The 18,865-nt window shown below is 39.3% G+C and overlaps 1 protein-coding gene across 6 annotated transcripts in view; it reads right to left on the bottom strand.

Moving 5' to 3' along the window:
* ltbp1 (latent transforming growth factor beta binding protein 1) overlaps nucleotides 1–18,865 on the bottom strand; it is a 143,921-nt gene that overhangs the window by 30,874 nt on the left and 94,182 nt on the right. For 5 of the 6 annotated variants that reach the window (XM_080869053.1, XM_080869051.1, XM_080869049.1 and 2 more), the window contains exons 9-12: nucleotides 18,591–18,650; nucleotides 14,830–14,952; nucleotides 11,263–11,427; nucleotides 9,270–9,431 (exon numbers count right to left, since the gene is read on the bottom strand). In XM_080869053.1, the coding sequence (XP_080725179.1) occupies nucleotides 9,270–9,431; nucleotides 11,263–11,427; nucleotides 14,830–14,952; nucleotides 18,591–18,650 (510 nt within the window). The remainder of the gene's footprint in view (nucleotides 1–9,269; nucleotides 9,432–11,262; nucleotides 11,428–14,829; nucleotides 14,953–18,590; nucleotides 18,651–18,865) is intronic. The other variant, XM_080869052.1, reaches the window with a different exon arrangement.

Below are 18,865 nucleotides of genomic sequence, written 5' to 3'. Positions count from 1 at the left end.
TTGAACCAAAAAAGAAAACCACAACACAAGCCATTAGTTCTAGTATGTATGTAGTTTATTCTTAATTCATTCTATTTCAACATATTCATTTTAAAAACATTCACAATTTACTTATAGCTTAACACTGAACTGTAATTAACTGTTAAACTAGACTGCCAGACTGGTGTGTCTAAGCAACAGAACACCAAAATCATATAGCAAAGTGGTACCTTGGGTTTGTATAAGAGTCTTCACAGATGGACATGCGACAGACAAAATATAATTCTCATTGTTTGGCAAGGAAAGACAATGCAGTTTACAGCAACTTTGGGTGTATTCATACAAAGCTGAAGTTATAATGAGAGGTCACAGAGGACCAGACCAAATCACACCCACAGATATGCACAGACCTCAGTATGATAGCAATGCTTAGAAATGCAACTCTGAATGCATATCTCTAATCCGATGGTTAAGACCACAGGCACTGGGGAAAACAGTTTGGAGACTGCTCCACAACATGTGTAATCAATAATCAAATGCAATCTCCTTGTAATTGAAATGGTCCCTTCAAAGATGGGAACCAAATCTAAGATGACTCACAGTCAATTGTTGTCTTTAAAACACCTTTAAGAGTGTGAGAAAAGAGAGACACAACAATTGTTAAGACTGAGGCAGTCTGCGATCAGTTTTAATTACACGGGGTCAAGTTGGCAGTGCTCTGCATGCAATAAAATCATGATTAACTCTAAAAAAGTTAGATTTGTTGTTGTCTGTTGCAAATCTGGTGCTGTCTACATTAGAGGTGTACAGGTGGATCACAAACAATCTACACATCAGGCACGGTTCTCAGCCACAGACTGGGCCGGAAGTAAACACGGTAAATTTATATACTTTATACATTTATAAATAAACAGATACAACTAGTTAATTTCATTAATGGCCAGCACTGTACCAACAGCAGTGCAGATTTGCAGCTCAAAAATCAGGGAGTGAGTAATGTACTGACAGAATAAAACAGTGTAAGCATAGTTGCATTGCTCTCTGAAGACAGCATGGTAGCTCAGCTCAATCAGGCTGAAGATCAATATGTTTATGACCTAAGGGTGAATGGTTATGTTAAAATTACTCTAGATGTTTGTGGACCTCACAAATGAGTCTAAAACCTATCACAATCCCATTAATGCATGCATTTTGACAGGCATGTGTTTTGTAATAGCACCAATCAAACCAAATAAATGAATGAAAGACACGAATGTTGATATGAAATGTTTACAATGAGTACAAATGTGACTAAAACCCTGAAACACTTTAACCCACTCGGCTCACAGTAAAAAAGAGCACGAGACGCATCGTCTTATCATCTCAGGATTCTCCTTCTCCCTCCCTCTCATAGTCCATTAAGTTTATTTCAAGTCTGTTTCATTTCAATAAATGCCAGGATTACTGTGGAAAAGCAAAATGTGAAGCTCTAAACAGTGAAAAGACTTAGCCAACATTCTGGCACTGCGCTCACAACGTCCCTCCTGTTTAAATAAATCAACACTGGTAGCAGCAACCATCACACACGTCTTGCAAAACAAGAGATGCTCTTCAGTGTTGATAATCTGTCTGCTTTCATAAATTAGACGGTGCTTAATTGCAAACTTTCCCCAATCTATTTGAGAGTGAGTGCAGTCAGTCGGACAGAGAAACGTTGCCTCCAATGTGGCGACCTGCAAAAAAGTGGCTGCCCAGAGGTTGATGGTACAGCACCCTCAACCATTGGGCAACTGCTTTTTGTTGCAAGACGACTTTGTTTCAAGTACTCGTATTTGGCCCCAGACAGCCAAAAAATTCTGTGCAATCACTTGCCAACCATTTTTTTCCCTGGTTGCATGGAGGTTGTCATCCTGCTTCTACTCGTGTGTGACTGACACCTAGAAAAAGAGAGATGGGGGAACCACCAGTGGCAGGAAATACAACACTAGAGTGACTAGATTATCCACACTAGGTAACATATAAGGACAATGGAAAGGATAATATCACCTGATCTTATATTCTGCACAAATGTACTGAAGCTTTTGGTACAAACATCATGAATGACAGAATTTGATTTTTTTTTTTTTTTTTTTACTAACAGAAAGGGCTCCTGCACAGGCACATTTATTTTTTGTCATAACCATCACTCATCACCTCAACCTGCTCCTGCAAAAATGTGATCATATGACCTCAACTGTTACCACTTCTTAATGTCCCAGGGAGTACCTTTGGCAAGAAGTTTAACAGGTTTAGAAAGGACAGCCTTGTGACTTTACAGAAGAGAAATTTCAGAAAACAAACAATTATTCTTGGTAAAAAGGCAGTAAACCCAGCAAAATTTACAATCAATATTACATTATAATGATTACTGCAGGCCAATACAAAAAATAAATAACCCACCCCCAACGAGCTTCTGTGGCCTACCCTCCCTGTGGAGGTATTCGATCATCATCATCTGAACAACTCTCATGTCAGCTGTCTTATACGTGGTTGTGGTTGTGTGCAGTGAAGTGCACCGAGACAGTATTCAAACGGTACAGTTTTTGAATAGTAATTAACTCAAACTTGAAATATTCCAAATAACTTACTGGTATTTATGAGATATAAGCAAAAAAAAGAAAAGATTTTAATTATTCACTTTGTATAATGAATATACAGTATACGGACAAAAATACTAGTCCAACTACACATGTGCCATGTACCTCAGCACTTAACCATCCTACTCTGTTCCTATATGGCTTTATGGCTAATTTGCTATGGTTCCTAAATAATTTCCAACAGCTCCGTCTATACTCTTTTACTTTACCCTATGATGCAAAACATATAGTTTCAACATTTTATGAGCATGAATTATAAAGGAAATTTACAGTAATGCTTACATATATATATATATATATATATATATATATATATATATAGCCTTATTAAGGGTTTGCTGTAGACTTTGTGACAAGATGCTACTGAAGAGCATGCTGTCAGATGTAGCCCTTGCTTGTAACATGTGGTTTAAAAAACTTCTGATATTGATGGTAAAAATGTACAAGTTGTGCCATCAAAATAGGACTTTACTCACCAATCGGTGACATTTCCGTCGCTACAACAAAACTACAGTACAATAAAACCTGTGTGCAGTTAAGACTAACAAAGTGATCTAATACTGGGTTTAGATGAGGCAATATCAAACTGATGATGCCTATCCATACCATAAATAGACATCAGGGACATAACTGATGGTTTATTTTGTGTAATCTGTGGATACCAGATGACTCGAGCAGATTGTAAGATAATGTGTTGTTAGCACTGATCTTCTGTGCCCTTCTTTTAAATTCTTACTACCTCGGTCTTATCCCTCTGTGCATCCACAGCACAGAGAATATTTTTAAAAAACAACAACAACTCACTTTTAATGTTCTGTTTGTAGGCTTTTTGGAACCCAGTACAATTAGTACCATACATACTGCTTGGGATACCACTTTGTTTCCAGTAATTACCTAGTACCTCTTTTACAGTGATATTGTGTGTTGTGAAAAACAACAAGCTATATTTATATATATAACATATCATTGTCATGTCAATAACAAGTTTTAAAATGACTCAGTAATCACCCTCACTGAAACAGCACTCTTTTCAGACCACTGGATCATATTAAACCCAAGGATTAAAAATCGCTTTGTCTGAGCCCATCATAAGCTCGATGAGCTGAGTCTGAAACTGCTTTGAAGTTTAAAGGGCAAAGCAGGAACCTGGGTAAGGTGCCTCCATCTTGATAGTGGAAACACCCGGAGATAGCTGGGGCTGGATAGGTTCAACTACTGGACTAATGCTACCCACAGGAATTACCAGCTCCTTCAATGAAAAGACACAGACAACACCAAAGACATAAAATCAACATAGCACTGTATACATATACTGCTCAAAAATATTAAAGGAACACTTCAGCGTATATAATCAAGTCAATTAACCTTGGGATATTGATCTGGTGGTTAATCAGTTTCAGCTACTTTGGCATTAATGACTTTAACTACAGGCGCACTAGAGGGGCAACAACGAAACCAACCACAAAACAGGAATGGTTTTACAACTGGAGGCCACTGACATTCATCTATTCTGACTGTTTTTTCATTTGCCTAGGGTCAGTGTCACTACCAGTAGCACAAATAGTCCGACTCCTCCAGGATGGAACATCAATACAATGCTGGACGGTTTGCAGTGTTTCCTAGCACAGTCTCAAGAGCACAGAGAAGGCCCCAGGAGACAGGCAGTTATTCTAGGAGAGCTGGACAGGGCCATAGAAGGTCCTTAACCCATCAGCAGGACCGGTATTTGCTCTTTTGTGCAAGGAGGAACAGAGCTCTACAAAATGATTTGTGTGAATGTCTCTGACAAAACAATCAGAACAATCAGACTTATGAGGATGGACTGAGGGTCTGACATCCTCTAGTGTGTCCTGTTTTCACTCCCCGACACCATGGGGTGAGACTAAAGGGTTGGCATTTGCCATAGAATACCAGAAAGTACAGTTCTAATACCAGTGAACTCTAATATCAGTGAACCAGTGAAAGGGTTACATCCAGATTAACCCTGAGCGTATGTGACAGGAGAAGCCATAGAGAATGTTATGCTGCCTGTAACATCATTCAGAATCACTGGTTTGGCTGTGGGTTAGTGATGTCCATGGAGTCATATCCATGAAGGAACGCACAGGCCCCTACATGCTAGGCAACAGCACCCTGACTGCCATTAGGTAATGGGATAAAAATCCCTCCTGGTGCACGACAATGCCCGGCCTCATGTGGCAAGAGCAGAAATTGATACCATAGACTGGCCTTGAGTTCCAGTCTTGCCTGACCTAAATCCAATAGAACACCTCTGGGAGATGATCTTTCTGTCAGGCCGATAGCATCAGCCTGTGCCTTAGACTGCTCAGTAGCTCAGTGATATCCTGATATCCTGAAATCACCTGTTATCTCATTAGGAGCATCGAGTACCACTTCAAATTGTTCAAATGAAATGTTGGCAAAACGGATTAGCCTGCCACATCCTTCTTTCACGTTGATTATGGAGGGTGTCTTTGAATTAAGTTCTCTGTCATTTTCATTTGCATCAAACAATGTGGCATCCTTTCATTCCTAACACATTACCCAGTCCATATCTGTATTGATATCCGGCAAGACTTTTCCCCCACTGAGCTCTGATGTGTTTTCAAAGTGTTCCTTTATTTTTTTGGAGCAGTGCATCTTTAGCCAAGACTCATCATTTAAGCCTCCTACTACTTACGTCATGCAATGCAGGTACTGTGCTGAGAAGCAGATTAGCATTTAGCTTGCATGGCAACTGGCTGCAATTTAATCACAGAGCAAGAATAAACAGCTTGGCAAAAGGGAGCTAGAAAAGCGTGGAGTATCCAGATCTGGGGCCATGTCAAAGATTTCAGTCTGGTTCTTAAAGTCACATCAAAGATGTAGAAATTGACTTGCTGTTCAACTGACCAGCCAAAGTCATGCAGCAATGTTGCTGATTTCATGCAAATGTGGTTTTGAAACTCTTTTGAAGGTAAGTGTATTTGCTAAGCGTATGCAGGCAAACTGCTTTTGCATTTTCACTCTAAAGAGTGAAAAGGTACCAAACCTACCTGCTCTGGTGAACTGGTTGCTACTGACCAAAAAAAAAATACAAACAAAAACTTTGAGTGAAGGTTTGTGATAATGTAGCGTAGCTCAAACTTTTTTTTTTAAATGTCATCTGACATTTTAAAAAAAAGTTTAAAAAAAAACTGATTAGCTTGAGTGTCTTAAATCTTTAAGACACTCAAGCTAATCAGTCAAAAACTGTTTTGACATCATAAACACTGAATACCTTCAGACTTTGCTTACTGCTTATTAGCTGTTGAAATGTAAATTCTTACCAATACTGCAAGAAAAGTAACAATTGCTTCCCCAATCACAGCATTTTGGTAACACTTTATATGAACAACACACGTATTCAGCATTAGTACGGTATTAGTTAATACTTTATTCATTAATTATAAAGCTATATGCACCTTATTTATTCTCCTTGTCATCCATCATCATCTGTCGGTCAGAAATTCACAAGAATTGTTACTTTTCTTGCAGTATTGGTAAGAATTTACAGCATTTCAACACCTAATAGGTCTTCATACAAATTATGTTCAAGGTCACATAATCACAAGAATTCCCCTTATCCAGAACAAGATTCTTCTTATTACCCTTCAAAAATAAGGCAATTGTTTTATGTGAAAAGCCTCAATTTCATCAACATCCAACCTTTGTTTAAGTAAATGCTTAGCGACATATATACAGGTCCATGTTTGATGTTGTGAAAAGATCATAAACAGCACACACCACATTTCCAGGTCTCAAGATGACAAAAGTAAAGATTTAGAAAAAAAGCAAAATATCTCCTTCTTCCACCCAGCACAGCTTTTGCTGCTTCAAAGTACCAATATGCATGGCTGCCAGGTGCCTCATTACTTTCTGGTGGTATCCAAACACTAATCTGCACAGGTTTAGGGTGGTGGAATTTTGTCCGATTGTTTTTTGCGCCCTGTCCTCTGTGCCTGGAAAACTCTGTACTCTGCTCCAGCAAAGCTAAACAGTAATTTGGTTTCTGTCTGGCTTTGGCTAAGATGTTGCAAAGTTTCTCCTTCCCTTGGTGGCTGCCAAGCATGTCCTGAATAATAACAGGAGAGGATGAGGCTCTTCTCTCAGGCAGGTTTATCTCCCCTTTGCTCTCTTTTTGATGGCTTGCGGGCTGGGCTTTTAACAGGGAATGAGCGCTCAGTCAAAGCACTTTAATCCATGTCCTCTACAAACAAATGTCACAAGAAGGATGTGTTTCTCAAAATCTGGCTTCCTAATCACATGCAAGAAGATCATAAATCAGAGTTTTTAATGTTACTTTAGAGTTTTAATTTGCAAACGTGAGATTCCCGTTTATCCCACCGTCTCGGCATTTTTCACCACGACACTGATAAATTAATACCACACTTCAAACAGGAGCAAGTGGGTGTAATTTGTTACACAGCTTGATCTTTTTCACATTTTCGGCATTCAATAAAGTGCAAAAAACATTTTCTCTCTGCTGCACTGCATAAATGCAATCCATCAGATATATTTGTTGCTTTGACAGCACATTGAGTTCAGACACTTTAAAGTGTGCCAAATAAAATACAGCTGTGGAGTATTCACATCTTAATATCTCAAGTATCTAACTGCTGCACCGCAAATTCTGCAACAGAGGGCAAGTTGATGTCTTTCTGAGAAAGACGGTGGGTTTTTTCGCCCCAGATAGAGACTATAAACACTGCATAATATTCTGTACAAACAAGTCGCACTAGGTCCATATAATGATTTATTCAAAAGTAGCAAATCAAATGTCATAAGCCACCACTTCTGTTCAACAATGGTTGTTCATAGAAGAAACCAAAGAGTCACTCCACAAACACACGGCACCTCATAGGAGAGCCACCTCAAAAGGAAAAGGCTGAATCTGCACTCAGAGGACAAAGGGCCGATTTTGGACCGAGAAGACAAAAGGTTGGAAAAATAAGTAAATGAGGCCATCTGCATCTACTGAGAACAGCCATTGTTGAACACAGACGGTGACCAGAGGTGGGACACTTCATTACCGTACTTGGAATTTTAAGCTGTCTGTAGTTTACTCCAATATTTATTTTTCTGATGACTTTTTTTCTCCGTACATTTTTACACAAATATCAATGTCACTGAGAACATGCAAACTGCACGCAGAAAGACAAACATCAGCAAACACACAAACTGTTTGTGTGCAGTTTGTCTCACAGTGTGTCTGACGGTCCAACTGCTGCATTTCACAGGAAGAGAAACGAGTGAGCAACTTTATTTAGAGATGGAGAAAGTTTAAGACAGACAGGACAGCAGAGGAGAGGAAAAAGTTGTATTTAAAGGTAAGCGCTCAGATATTGGATGTGTTTTGATAAATTAAAATAAAATAAAATAGTTTTATACTGTGTAGCATCCTGCAAGCAACAGTTTAGTGCACAAATTTGAATTTAACCTAGTGATAATTAAATTCATTTACTGAATTCCACCTATATATCAATTATATATGATCTAGTATAAAGACAGCATAAATAGAATACTGTTAGTTAGGGATGGGTACCGGTGTCCGGTGCCATGATGGCACCGGTTCTGACATAAACGGTAGTAACCAGACCGAAAAGCAGCGCACATTTCGGTGCTTTATTTCGGTGCTTTTTTTTTTCCTGAGCTGTGATACACTTCTAGCCAATCATTTTACGTTTCCCAGGATAGTAGGCGGGGCCAGGTACGTACGTTCTGTTAGAGCAGAGCTACAGATTAAAAATGTCCAAGGCGAAGCGGTCAAAAGTCTGGCTGTACTTCACAGCAAAATATGCAAACTCAGCAGCCTGCAACAAGTGCTTTAAGCTGATACTGTGATACTGTCAAAGGAGGTAACACCAAGAATCCGATTAAACAGCTGGCGACGCATAGCATTTTTTTAAAAGCCGAGAAATGCGCCGTATTTGATAGCTTGCTGCGAGACCTCACACTGTGCACGTCGGGTGGGTTGCCAGTTATCGGACCCGGAGCAACATCCCCCAAAAACCCGAAGAATAGAGTCCTGGCCCCTAGCCCTGCCAGTGTAGCAGAAATGATGACAGATGATGATGGCAGCAGCCGTTCTTCTCTGCGTGAGTCGCTTAATGTTGTTCGAGTGTAATTTACGTTGAGTAGAGTAAACATGATCATAGCTACATGCGGCTGTCCTCTTGTTTGATGGCAGATACTCCCTTCACCCTGGACAAAAAGGCTAAAATGACCAAAGAAAAAGTGGGAAACAGCTGAACATGAGAGGTTTTTGGACAAAGTTTGTGTTTTTTCCATTGTTTAAGCACTGCTTCCAGCCAAGAGTGATACCATATATGCCCCATAGCTGCAGAAAAGGCTAACATTGTTATATTTTTACAAAAAAAAACAAAAAAAAAAACAGCTGAACATGAGAGGTTTTTGGACAGTTTGTGTTCTCCATTCTTTAAGCACCGGTTCGAGCACCGTTTAAGCACCGGCACCGTTTCAAAAGTACCGATTTGGCACCGGTATCGGATAAAACCTAAACGATACCCATCCCTACTGTTAGTGATACAAATCAGTCAAGATACCTCAATTATTGTGGTCCCAGACACATAAAATAAATAGACTAAATCAACTAAACATGCACTGGTAATTAGCTATTAATATTGCAAGACTCACCTGGTATAATCTCTTCCGGTGTTCCAAACGCCTCCACAGGTCTCTCTGGTGTTGGTAGGGGTTGTGGTGGGTCAATGGGCTCCTGATAAATTGGCTTATTGACAGGAGGATTTGGCAGAACAGTGTAGCCCATTCCACCAGGACAGATTTCTTTGAACTTAGCTGCATGACAACACATGACATGAGTAGTTAACTCTATATCTGTATTCTTAGAATGAATACAAAAGCACCAGAATAAAAACTCAAATAAAATCCACCATTTACCAAGTAGAGGGTACTTTGAACACATCTCTGGTGAAGAGAAAAAAGCATTTTGTGCTCTACCTTCACACAACTTTCCATTTTTGCTCCTTCAAATCTATATTAAGTAAATGTCCTAGTCTTATCAAGATAACTTCCACCCTTCTCTTGTATAACAATATAAAAAGAGAAATGGAATGAGATATTACAAAAAGAGGAAAAAGTGATATTTAACTAACTAAGAATAACTAAATACTATTAAGCAGTCAGTTCCCACGATGAGATAACAGAGAACCCACCGTAAAAACTGTGGACTTTTCTTTTTCACTGAATAAAACACCTTAAAATTAGTAGAAAAAACAATTTAGAAATAGAAATGCATGACAGATTTTGATTGGAGTTACACACTCAGTAATGTTTCAGAAATGAGGAAAATCCCAGGCTGGGACATGTCCATATCCAGCCGATGTATTTTAGAATCCTAACTATTTTTTAAAACAACAGTCCATCTAATATGAGTTGTATGTGTTGAAAAGAAAGGTTGAGCCTGTTTTGCGGCATCACAGGCTTCAGATTCAAGTCAGATTTGAATCCCAGCTTAAGATGTGCAGAAATTTCAGTTCCAACTTCGATTAAGTTTGATCACATGTGTGATCCTTGTACAAGGAAAGACGTTTTTACATAAACATCTTCACAGTTCATTTTTCAATCTAATGTTTCTCTTCATCTTAATTAGTAAAACACATGTGTAGCGCCTGCATAATGATATTATTTCTTAGTGTTGGTATCAGAATCCATTTGTACAACACTGCAGAGTGACGTATCACATGAATGAATAACCCTGACTCTTCTAACAGCGGACCTTGCAGCATGCAATTAAAACCGCCAGCAACGTGGCAAGACGTGTAACACGTGAAAGACACAGAGCAGCAATTTCTAGTTATTTTGTGAGCTTTGTATGACAAAATATCTGTTTTTTTCTGTAACTCGTGTTTGTTGCTTAGTTGAATATTCAAGATATAACCAGGAAAACACGCAGGACCATCACAAGGACGTCATTCTACCTGTGTAGCCTTGTTTAAATAAAGGATGTATTTGGAATGTTTCCGCATTTTGTTTGTTTCTTTTTTTGGTAAATTTACATAAAGTAAAGGTGGTCGAATGAATGAAGACAGACTTGTTTGTTACGCATGCTTTTAGACAATAGCGTGACGCTTTTCATAATTCTCAGTACAGATACATAATAGATAATCTTGAGTCATCGTCACAAAACATGAGAATTGAAAGCAACCTGAGACAGCTGTCGGATTAGTGCTATATAAACAAACTGAAATGAAAAATGAGATGTGGGTGCCTTCAACAACATAAGGGAATGCAACTACCTAGAAATACCAACCATCACTTTGTAATTAAATTCCACGAACATACTGAGATGTGTCGAAACAAAGACAAACAGGCAGGTGACATAAAACAAATTACTGCAAAAGGTTTTTCTATTCTAATCTAAAAGCAGCTATTCAGCCAAGCTGTGAAACCCATGCAGACAGAGAGTGGCAGGATAACAGACTGGGACATAAGTTCAAGCTCATCCCAAAGGACGGAGCTTTAGAGTTTGCTGATTTGCAAGGCGTAAAAGTAAATTATAAGACGGCTGAATAGTGTTTTTCATCGTGTTTCCTCCATAGAAGTCACAACAGAAGGTTTGGGGCCTTATTGGGACAGGACAACTATCTGACATTTCTCGGGACCTTACCTGTTCCTGGAGGGGGGCATTTGTCACAACGAGGGCCCCAGGCTTTGCCCACACTGCAGCAGCAAAGCTGTTTGCTCAGCTGGGCAGACACTGGGTGCAAACATTGCCTCCCCGAGCTGACCAAACGGAAGCAAGCCCCCTTCTCCTCTTGGATGGGTGTTTTGGCTGAAGAGGAGCACAGAAGGAGGGCAAAGAGGAGGGAGGAGGCGCGGGAAGTGGCACACCAAAGTGCAGGAGACCCAAACATGGAGGAAAGAGAGGATAAAGAGTAAAGAAGTCCCCTTCACCAGAGCAACCTCCCCCCCCCCCCCCCCGTCACAAACGCAGTCTAAATATATGTCTAAAACAAAACCAGAGTACATTAAAGAGAGTACATGTTTTACAACAAGAGGCTCGGCAACCACATTTTGGTACTGGTACAAATAGCTATACACACATTAAACACCAGAAAGCAAAGACCACATGATGAAGGAAAAACTTGGGGGAAAAAATGAACATTTTCATGCCAGTGCTTCATGCACTACCAAAGTGCTGGCTGAGATGAAGGCATGCAGAGAGTTTGGCTTGGTTTAAATGTTCTAGGGCAAAAATTAAACTCCACAAATAAATGCTGGAAACAGTTCTGACTGGAAAAGAGACAAACTAACGACCCCCACGGGGAACCCAGGCTGATTTCCTTTTTGCCAGAAACATTACCTGAAGTAAATCATTTCACTTAAGGGTTAAATACTTGACCTATTTTCCCAACAAATACCTTGATTAAAAACATCAGGAATGACTGAAGTAAAAGTCAGAATCAGGTTTGCACAGTTCATTCTCAAAGCTAGAAAAAGGTTTGTTTGATTTTAATATTTTTAATGCTACTTTTGATGCCATTTGAAAATTTGCACAAACCTTTAAATGACATGTATCATAGTAACATTTAACAAATAGTTTGAAGAATATGTGAGGTTGAGACTACTCGTGCCTGTGTGTGGAAATATCAAGCTGAAGTCATTTAGAAAGATGAATTCTAAGGTTTTATCTATCAGGACATAATAAACCTAATCTTCTCCTGAGCAGCTCTTAATACAGGTGAATACAAACTACATATTACACCATGTTCTTCATCAAAACTAAGCCAAAATGCTTCAAGCACAAGTGCACTATTACAACTTCAAGATGCGTCCAGGTGCTGCTAATCAAATGCACTCGACTGGCCATCAGCAAATCAGAGCACCTCTACAGAGAACACGTACGCTCCGTTTACCATGATGAGGTTAAAAAACAACAAAGCCCTTCAGACAGGAACTGTGTCTAGGCGAAGTGTTCAGGAAAATTTCAACATTTAAAGTTCCCCGGAGCAAAATAAAATCAATTCGAATGAAATGGAAGAAGTCTGAAACCACTAAGATTCTTGCTACAGTAGGCCATCTGACCGAAATGACTTAATAGGCAAGGAGGGCCTTGGCCAGGACGGTAACTAGGAAATCAACAGCCACTGTGGGCTTTGTCTACAGAAATATTACGACCTGCCAGAATGAAAACTAACCCTGCTGCACTGCGCCGGTCTTGCCTTTATGGCAGAGTGAGCAAACGGAGCCCCTCCTCAGCAAAACGCAGATGTCACCCAAAATGCTCAAAGGGCTGTGAGAGCGTGAGAAAAATCTTTCTGTGGTTTGAGGAGACAGAAATTGGGCTATTTTGTCTAAATGGTCTGAACAGTGTTTGCCAAGAAATAGCGTGCTTGGTTCAGCATCTATTCATCATGAATATATTAGTGTGTATTCAGGATTTAGATAACAGAAGTCACAAAGCCCCGGACAACTGAGAATCTCACAGTTTAGGATACCGTATGCTTCAAACATATTGCCCACCTGTCCCCCTTACACTAAAGCAATGTAAGAATAAGTGTGAAGAAAAAGATACAGCATGAAAAACATGTAAATCATTGGGGTACTCTTTCAGTGGAGTGTAGGTTTGAGGAGCCCTCTGCTGTGCCTTTCAATCAATGAGTAGCAGTAACGAATGGACACGTGACTTTCATTAGCCACAGGAGGAAAAAAGGCACAGTCCCATGCACCAACCTATCTATCCTGGGGCTGTCAAAAAATTGATTGATTGTCAGATATTAACCGATACTGAAAGTTAATATCGATGCATCAGTATCATCATCAGTGTCATCTTTGCCTCCTCCAGTTCACACACAACTTCAGGTCCTCCCCTCACTACCAGCCTAAGTAGCTCACATTCACAATGCTAAACAACACTGTAGGAGGAATTTCAAGAGAGGTCTGTAAAACTCCCATTTCACAATACTTAAATACTACAGTAGGAGTTACCATAAATATTAACCCGGCCCCATTTAACGATTAGCAGTTACCCAATAGCCAAATTAGCTGTCTGTTATCATCAACATAGCGGATGTAGTTAAAGATGAATAATTAATGAATCAATAATAAAGCTGAATGGGTTGCAAATGAAATATTTAGTCATGGCAGAGCGCATTACAGACACATGGAGAACTGGGTGGGTTACTGATTGCGTAGCGCGGCGGGGGAAACGTAGCTGAGTTGAGCAGAGAGTCCGGAGTGTGGAGAACTAATCCGAGCACATAAACAGCACATTTTGGAGCAGAGCAGCCAAATCAGATGGGTGTCAGGGCTGAAGAGCAGAGCTGAGGATGTACAAGCTACAGACTGAGGCAGAGCAGTGTGAATAGGTGATGAGAAAGAAAGGCTGCAGGCAGATGTGGACAACATGATAAAGTTGAACTTTTCTACCTCTACAATCGTTTATTAAAATGTCCTTCTTATCTTGTGAAAGCCAGTTGTGAGGTCAGTTGTAAAAAGCAGGCAGTAACTAGTTCAATATTTCATGGTGAGTTATTTTAGCATACCTAATACCGCACAAAACACACTGTTAATTTTTCCGCAATGTGTTTCTTCCACAAGAATCAAATAATTCTGATGTCTTTGTTTATTAGTAAGATCTAAAATACATTGAAATTATCTAAATAATTTATTAAATAAATAGAACTTATAAACTTGATATTAAATACTTATTTTGTTAAATCTAACTATATTTGGAAAAACTGGTGGAAAATACTCAATAATTGAATGTTATCAGTTATCAAGTATTTTCCTAAGTATCTGTATTGAGTTGGATAGTCTAGTTTTGTTTTCATGCTAATTTATATTACACTGCAAAAGAAAGGCAATACATGCTCATCGCATGTTTTAAAATAATAACTTTAATAATTGTGCTCAAGAAATTGCCCAACTGGCTACAATTCCCAGCATTTACCGACCCGTAATGAGATATTTCGGTTTTGGCTGTGTGTAACTCTCAGTACATGCTTTATATAACTTGAATACCATGCTTGCATGAAGATCTGAATGAAAATCTTCATGCAAGCATGGTATTCAAGTTATCTGAAGATCTGAATGTGCAAATCTGCATATCTAAGACCAGCATGCAAATGTAATGCAAGAATCTTTTGCTCAGTCTGACGCAGCTCCATTAGATCTTCTCTGTCTAGAATTATTGAACGAGCAACTGTGATGAAAAACTGATTGGAGGACTTACGTATGCACATGATGAATGTGGGGTCAGGGACATATCCAGGTTTACATGTGCACCTGTAGCTGCCCAGAGTGTTCACACAGTTTCCATTTGGACACACACCCTGTAGCTGGCACTCATCTAGATCTGTGAATTATTGAAGAGTTGACAGTTAATGAAAAGGTTTTTCAAACAATTTCTTCACCTTGCAGAACTAAACCCCCCCAAAAAACACAATTAACCACACTTGTTATACCTGAATTCATATACTTCCATTAGTGCATCAAGTACTATTCATTATTACTTTTCTAGTACATGAGTTTAGAATTGCAGTGCCTAAAAAATCTGCTGCTGTTAGTCAGCTGGCATTGATGAAACTATCAGTGCTGTTTGGTGGTCCTGGCTTTTAAGGCGAGAAGGGCACAGTACACATATACACATTGTGAAAACACGTTTGGACAGTATGAATAGCAAGGGTAAGTCTGGAGGTCTGCACAGCTTTGGTAACTATTGGTGGTTCAGTGGTTAGTATTTTCCACCCTCAGCATGCCTTCAGGTTCCATGAATGCATGGTTAAAACGTACTCACTTTTTTAGAGGTCACATTACAACTAAAATGTCAAATGTTGTAGAACTGTGTTCTTTCCTATGCAGCTCACTGTTAAAACTTTCCTTTTTGCTAAAGCATATAGTTAGGGCTGGACCAGGTGACCCTGAATCCTCCCTTAGTTATGCTGCAATAGACGTAGGCTGCCGGGGATTCCCATGATGCATTGAGTTTTTCCTTTCCAGTCACCTTTCTCACTCACTATGTGTTAACAGACCTCTCTGCATTGAATCATATCTGTTATTAACCTCTGTCTCTCTTCCACAGCATGTCTTTTATCCTGTCTTCCTTCTCTCACCCCAACCGGTCGCAGCAGATGGCCCCGCCCCTCCCTGAGCCTGGTTCTGCCGGAGGTTTCTTCCTGTTAAAAGGGAGTTTTTCCTTCCCACTGTTGCCAAAGTGCTTGCTCATAGGGGGTCATATGATTGTTGGGTTTTTCTCTGTATCTATGAAGCGCCTTGAGGCGACTTATGTTGTGATTTGGCGCTATATAAATAAAATTGAATTGAATTGAATTAATGCTTTAATTTCCAAGTGTGTGAGTGATTATGGTCAGTGACACCAGTGTTGGTCAAGTTACTAGTAATTAGTAACTTGCATTTTTCGATGACTTCTCCAAGAAAGTAATCCCATTACTTTACTGATTACTTATTTTCAAAAGTAACTAGTTACTCTAATACTTTATTACTTTTCAAAAACGTAATATACAAACTGAATATCTAATAAAGCAAAAGACCCCAATTCTAGATTTTCTGTTTAATCCATCATATAAAATTGAAAAAGTCTTGTTTTATCAGTTTGACTTTTTTAACTTTATGCACAATTAATTATATGCAACAGTCTCTGGCTGGAAGAAACATTTAAACCAATTTTCTGCATATTCCAGCACATCCTCTTTCAAATGGATGCAAGTAAAACACAGCAAAAAAGAAATCAAATCAAAGAATCAGCGGCACAAAGTCCCGTCACTCTTAAATCTATTTTCACCTGTTTAGCAGGAGTGGGGCGGGTGGAGGTTTGCCCGGTGCCGCACAGATCTGAAGTTTAATTTTGTACTGCAGAAAGAAATTTTCTTCCCATGCAGAGTGTACAGCGGACACAAATGCTTTTGTCACTTTTTACGGACTCAAACTAAACGATGCATAATCGTACTCTCTCCCACGCTCCATATTATCCACTGTTGATCTGCACACGTCTGTTGCTGCCATGGACGTCGCATGCGCTTACGTCATTGTCATGAGACACGGTTTAGTAATGCAGTAACGCAGCGTGCTTACGGGAAAGTGACAGTAATGTAATTACTTTTTTTGCAATAGTAATTCCTTACTTTACTCTTGAAAAAGTAATTGGATTACAGTAACGCATCAACACGTTTTCCAGTTTAATGGTGAAAAGGAGCTCAGCTGTTTCAGGTAGCATGTTTTGACAGCCTTCTCGGTTGATCTTTTTACTCCTGAGGTCCTTCATGCTCCGACTAAAACAACCTTTATGCAACAACAACCTTTTATGGAAAAGGAACGGAAACATTTGCGAGTCAGCTGTTACTGATGCTAAATCTCTGTCAACTGTAATTATTTTTAAACAGGAAATCCAGATGAACTCAACTGCCACCACTACACGGGACTATTATTGAAAAACTACTATGCTTCTTGCAAACATACAAACCACATCATTACTACTAGATCAATCGTTTTTAGAAAGTCTTACCAGTGCGTGGTATCTGCAATGTACTGCAGTAGTCTGTGGTTGTGAAGAGAGGGCTCAGCATGAAGGGAACACTGTTAATTTAGCGTAGGTAGCATAGAGGCTAAGAGCTGTACGTAGTGACTAGACCCATAAGCAGTGGTATTTAGCCAGGATGACTCCTGGTTGTCTCTTTTGGTATCCCCACATGACCAGACATATAAAATGGGTGGATGGTTCAGACTGTTTGTTCTTCAGCATTCGAAGCAGATGCTTGTGACTGTGTTTGTGTCTTTATTTTATATTTTGTGCAGTACCACACTTTGAATGTCATGGAAAAAAATGACTTCCTCTCCATGTTCTGAGCAGCCAAGCAGAACAGTCTGCTGGAAAAGGTCACGCTCCTCTTTTGTGGGTTCTTGTAAAAGAGTTGGTGCCACCAAACACTGGCCTACTTCCACTTTGCAGTTAGTGGTTTCTAGACTGTCATCAGTCAGGAAACACCCTGAACAATCAATGATTAAATTTAGCCTCAGATTAACACCACCCCTACACAGCTGTAACCTAATTTAAAGTGCATGCTGCATGTGTGTCTGCGATTCTGCTTAGCCCCAGTTTAGAGTCACTGACTCGTGGTTTTTGTGGATATCATTTCAGTAGGTTCTTTTTTAACTTAGACACTGGTGGGAAGTTGCTTTGGAAGGGCCAGTTTCTTAATTTGAATATAACAGAGATAATACTTCTCAGCTCTATTCACACTTTTTGATGCAAACTCAATCGCAGAGTTTTAGAGTATCTTTAACACTTGTCACTTACATAAACTGCTTTAAATATTTTTACAACATTTAAAAATGCTGTTCCTGCCTAGTTGTAACCACATATAGGAGGCTTCCTGTCTAAAATAAAAGTTCCCATCAAGAGGCACAGAAGGGTAAGGAGAGGCATAACTCACAAGTTTGTGGCAATTTGTGGTATTTGGTCTTAAGCATCGGTCATACTGAAATGTTGATGTTTTTAAAAGTAGTACTGCAATCGTTTTCACAGTACACCGAGAGGCGTAATGTTAGTACATTTTGTGACACCACACCCGACAGTTAAAACAGAGAAACTTAGAGAAACATAATAGTCAGGTGATCACGTTAAATAATTACACCATAAGGATGGTTTGTTTTTCTGTTACTTAAAAGAGGTAGCAGTTTATTTGCTACCTGCAATTTATTGACATTTACTTTAATTTGTTTAATTGTTTACAAAAGGTTTGAGGTGTGAAATAAACTGCACTGGAGTTAGAAAACAAAACAAGGGTGTGTGTGGTTGGACGATGTGTTTGTGCCGGGGAGGGGGGGCACAAAGAGTTTCTTGTAAAACAAAGGGGGGGTCTAGGAAAAAAAAAAGTTTGTGAACCACTGAACTACAGGGAATCACACGTGTCTTTACCACATTATTATAAGCTATATAAGCATTAGGATGTTAAAAACAATAGCATCAATTCTTACCTTGGCAATGAGAACTGTTGACTCTTATGTAACCCTGAGGGCAATCTATCAGGGGGAAAGCTGATGACGGGAGCATGTGAAGAGCAAAACAAAGAGAAGGAGCACATGTTAGTCACAGTTTTGAGAGCAAATGTCTGGGTTCTTATTCTGTAATAATTCCAAAATACATTTATGAGTGTTCATTTAAAGTCTCATAAAGCAAAAAAGCATAAATCATGTTCCTGAAGGAAAGAAACGTATTCACTCTAAAATTGTAAAAAATGTTAATTATGGTC

This window comes from Rhamphochromis sp. 'chilingali' (assembly GCF_963969265.1).
Source record: "Rhamphochromis sp. 'chilingali' genome assembly, chromosome: 20".
In the NCBI taxonomy this organism is placed as follows: Eukaryota; Metazoa; Chordata; class Actinopteri; order Cichliformes; family Cichlidae; genus Rhamphochromis; species Rhamphochromis sp. 'chilingali'.
Note: the sequence above shows the minus strand (reverse complement) of the source record. Positions and strands in the feature narration are given on the sequence as shown.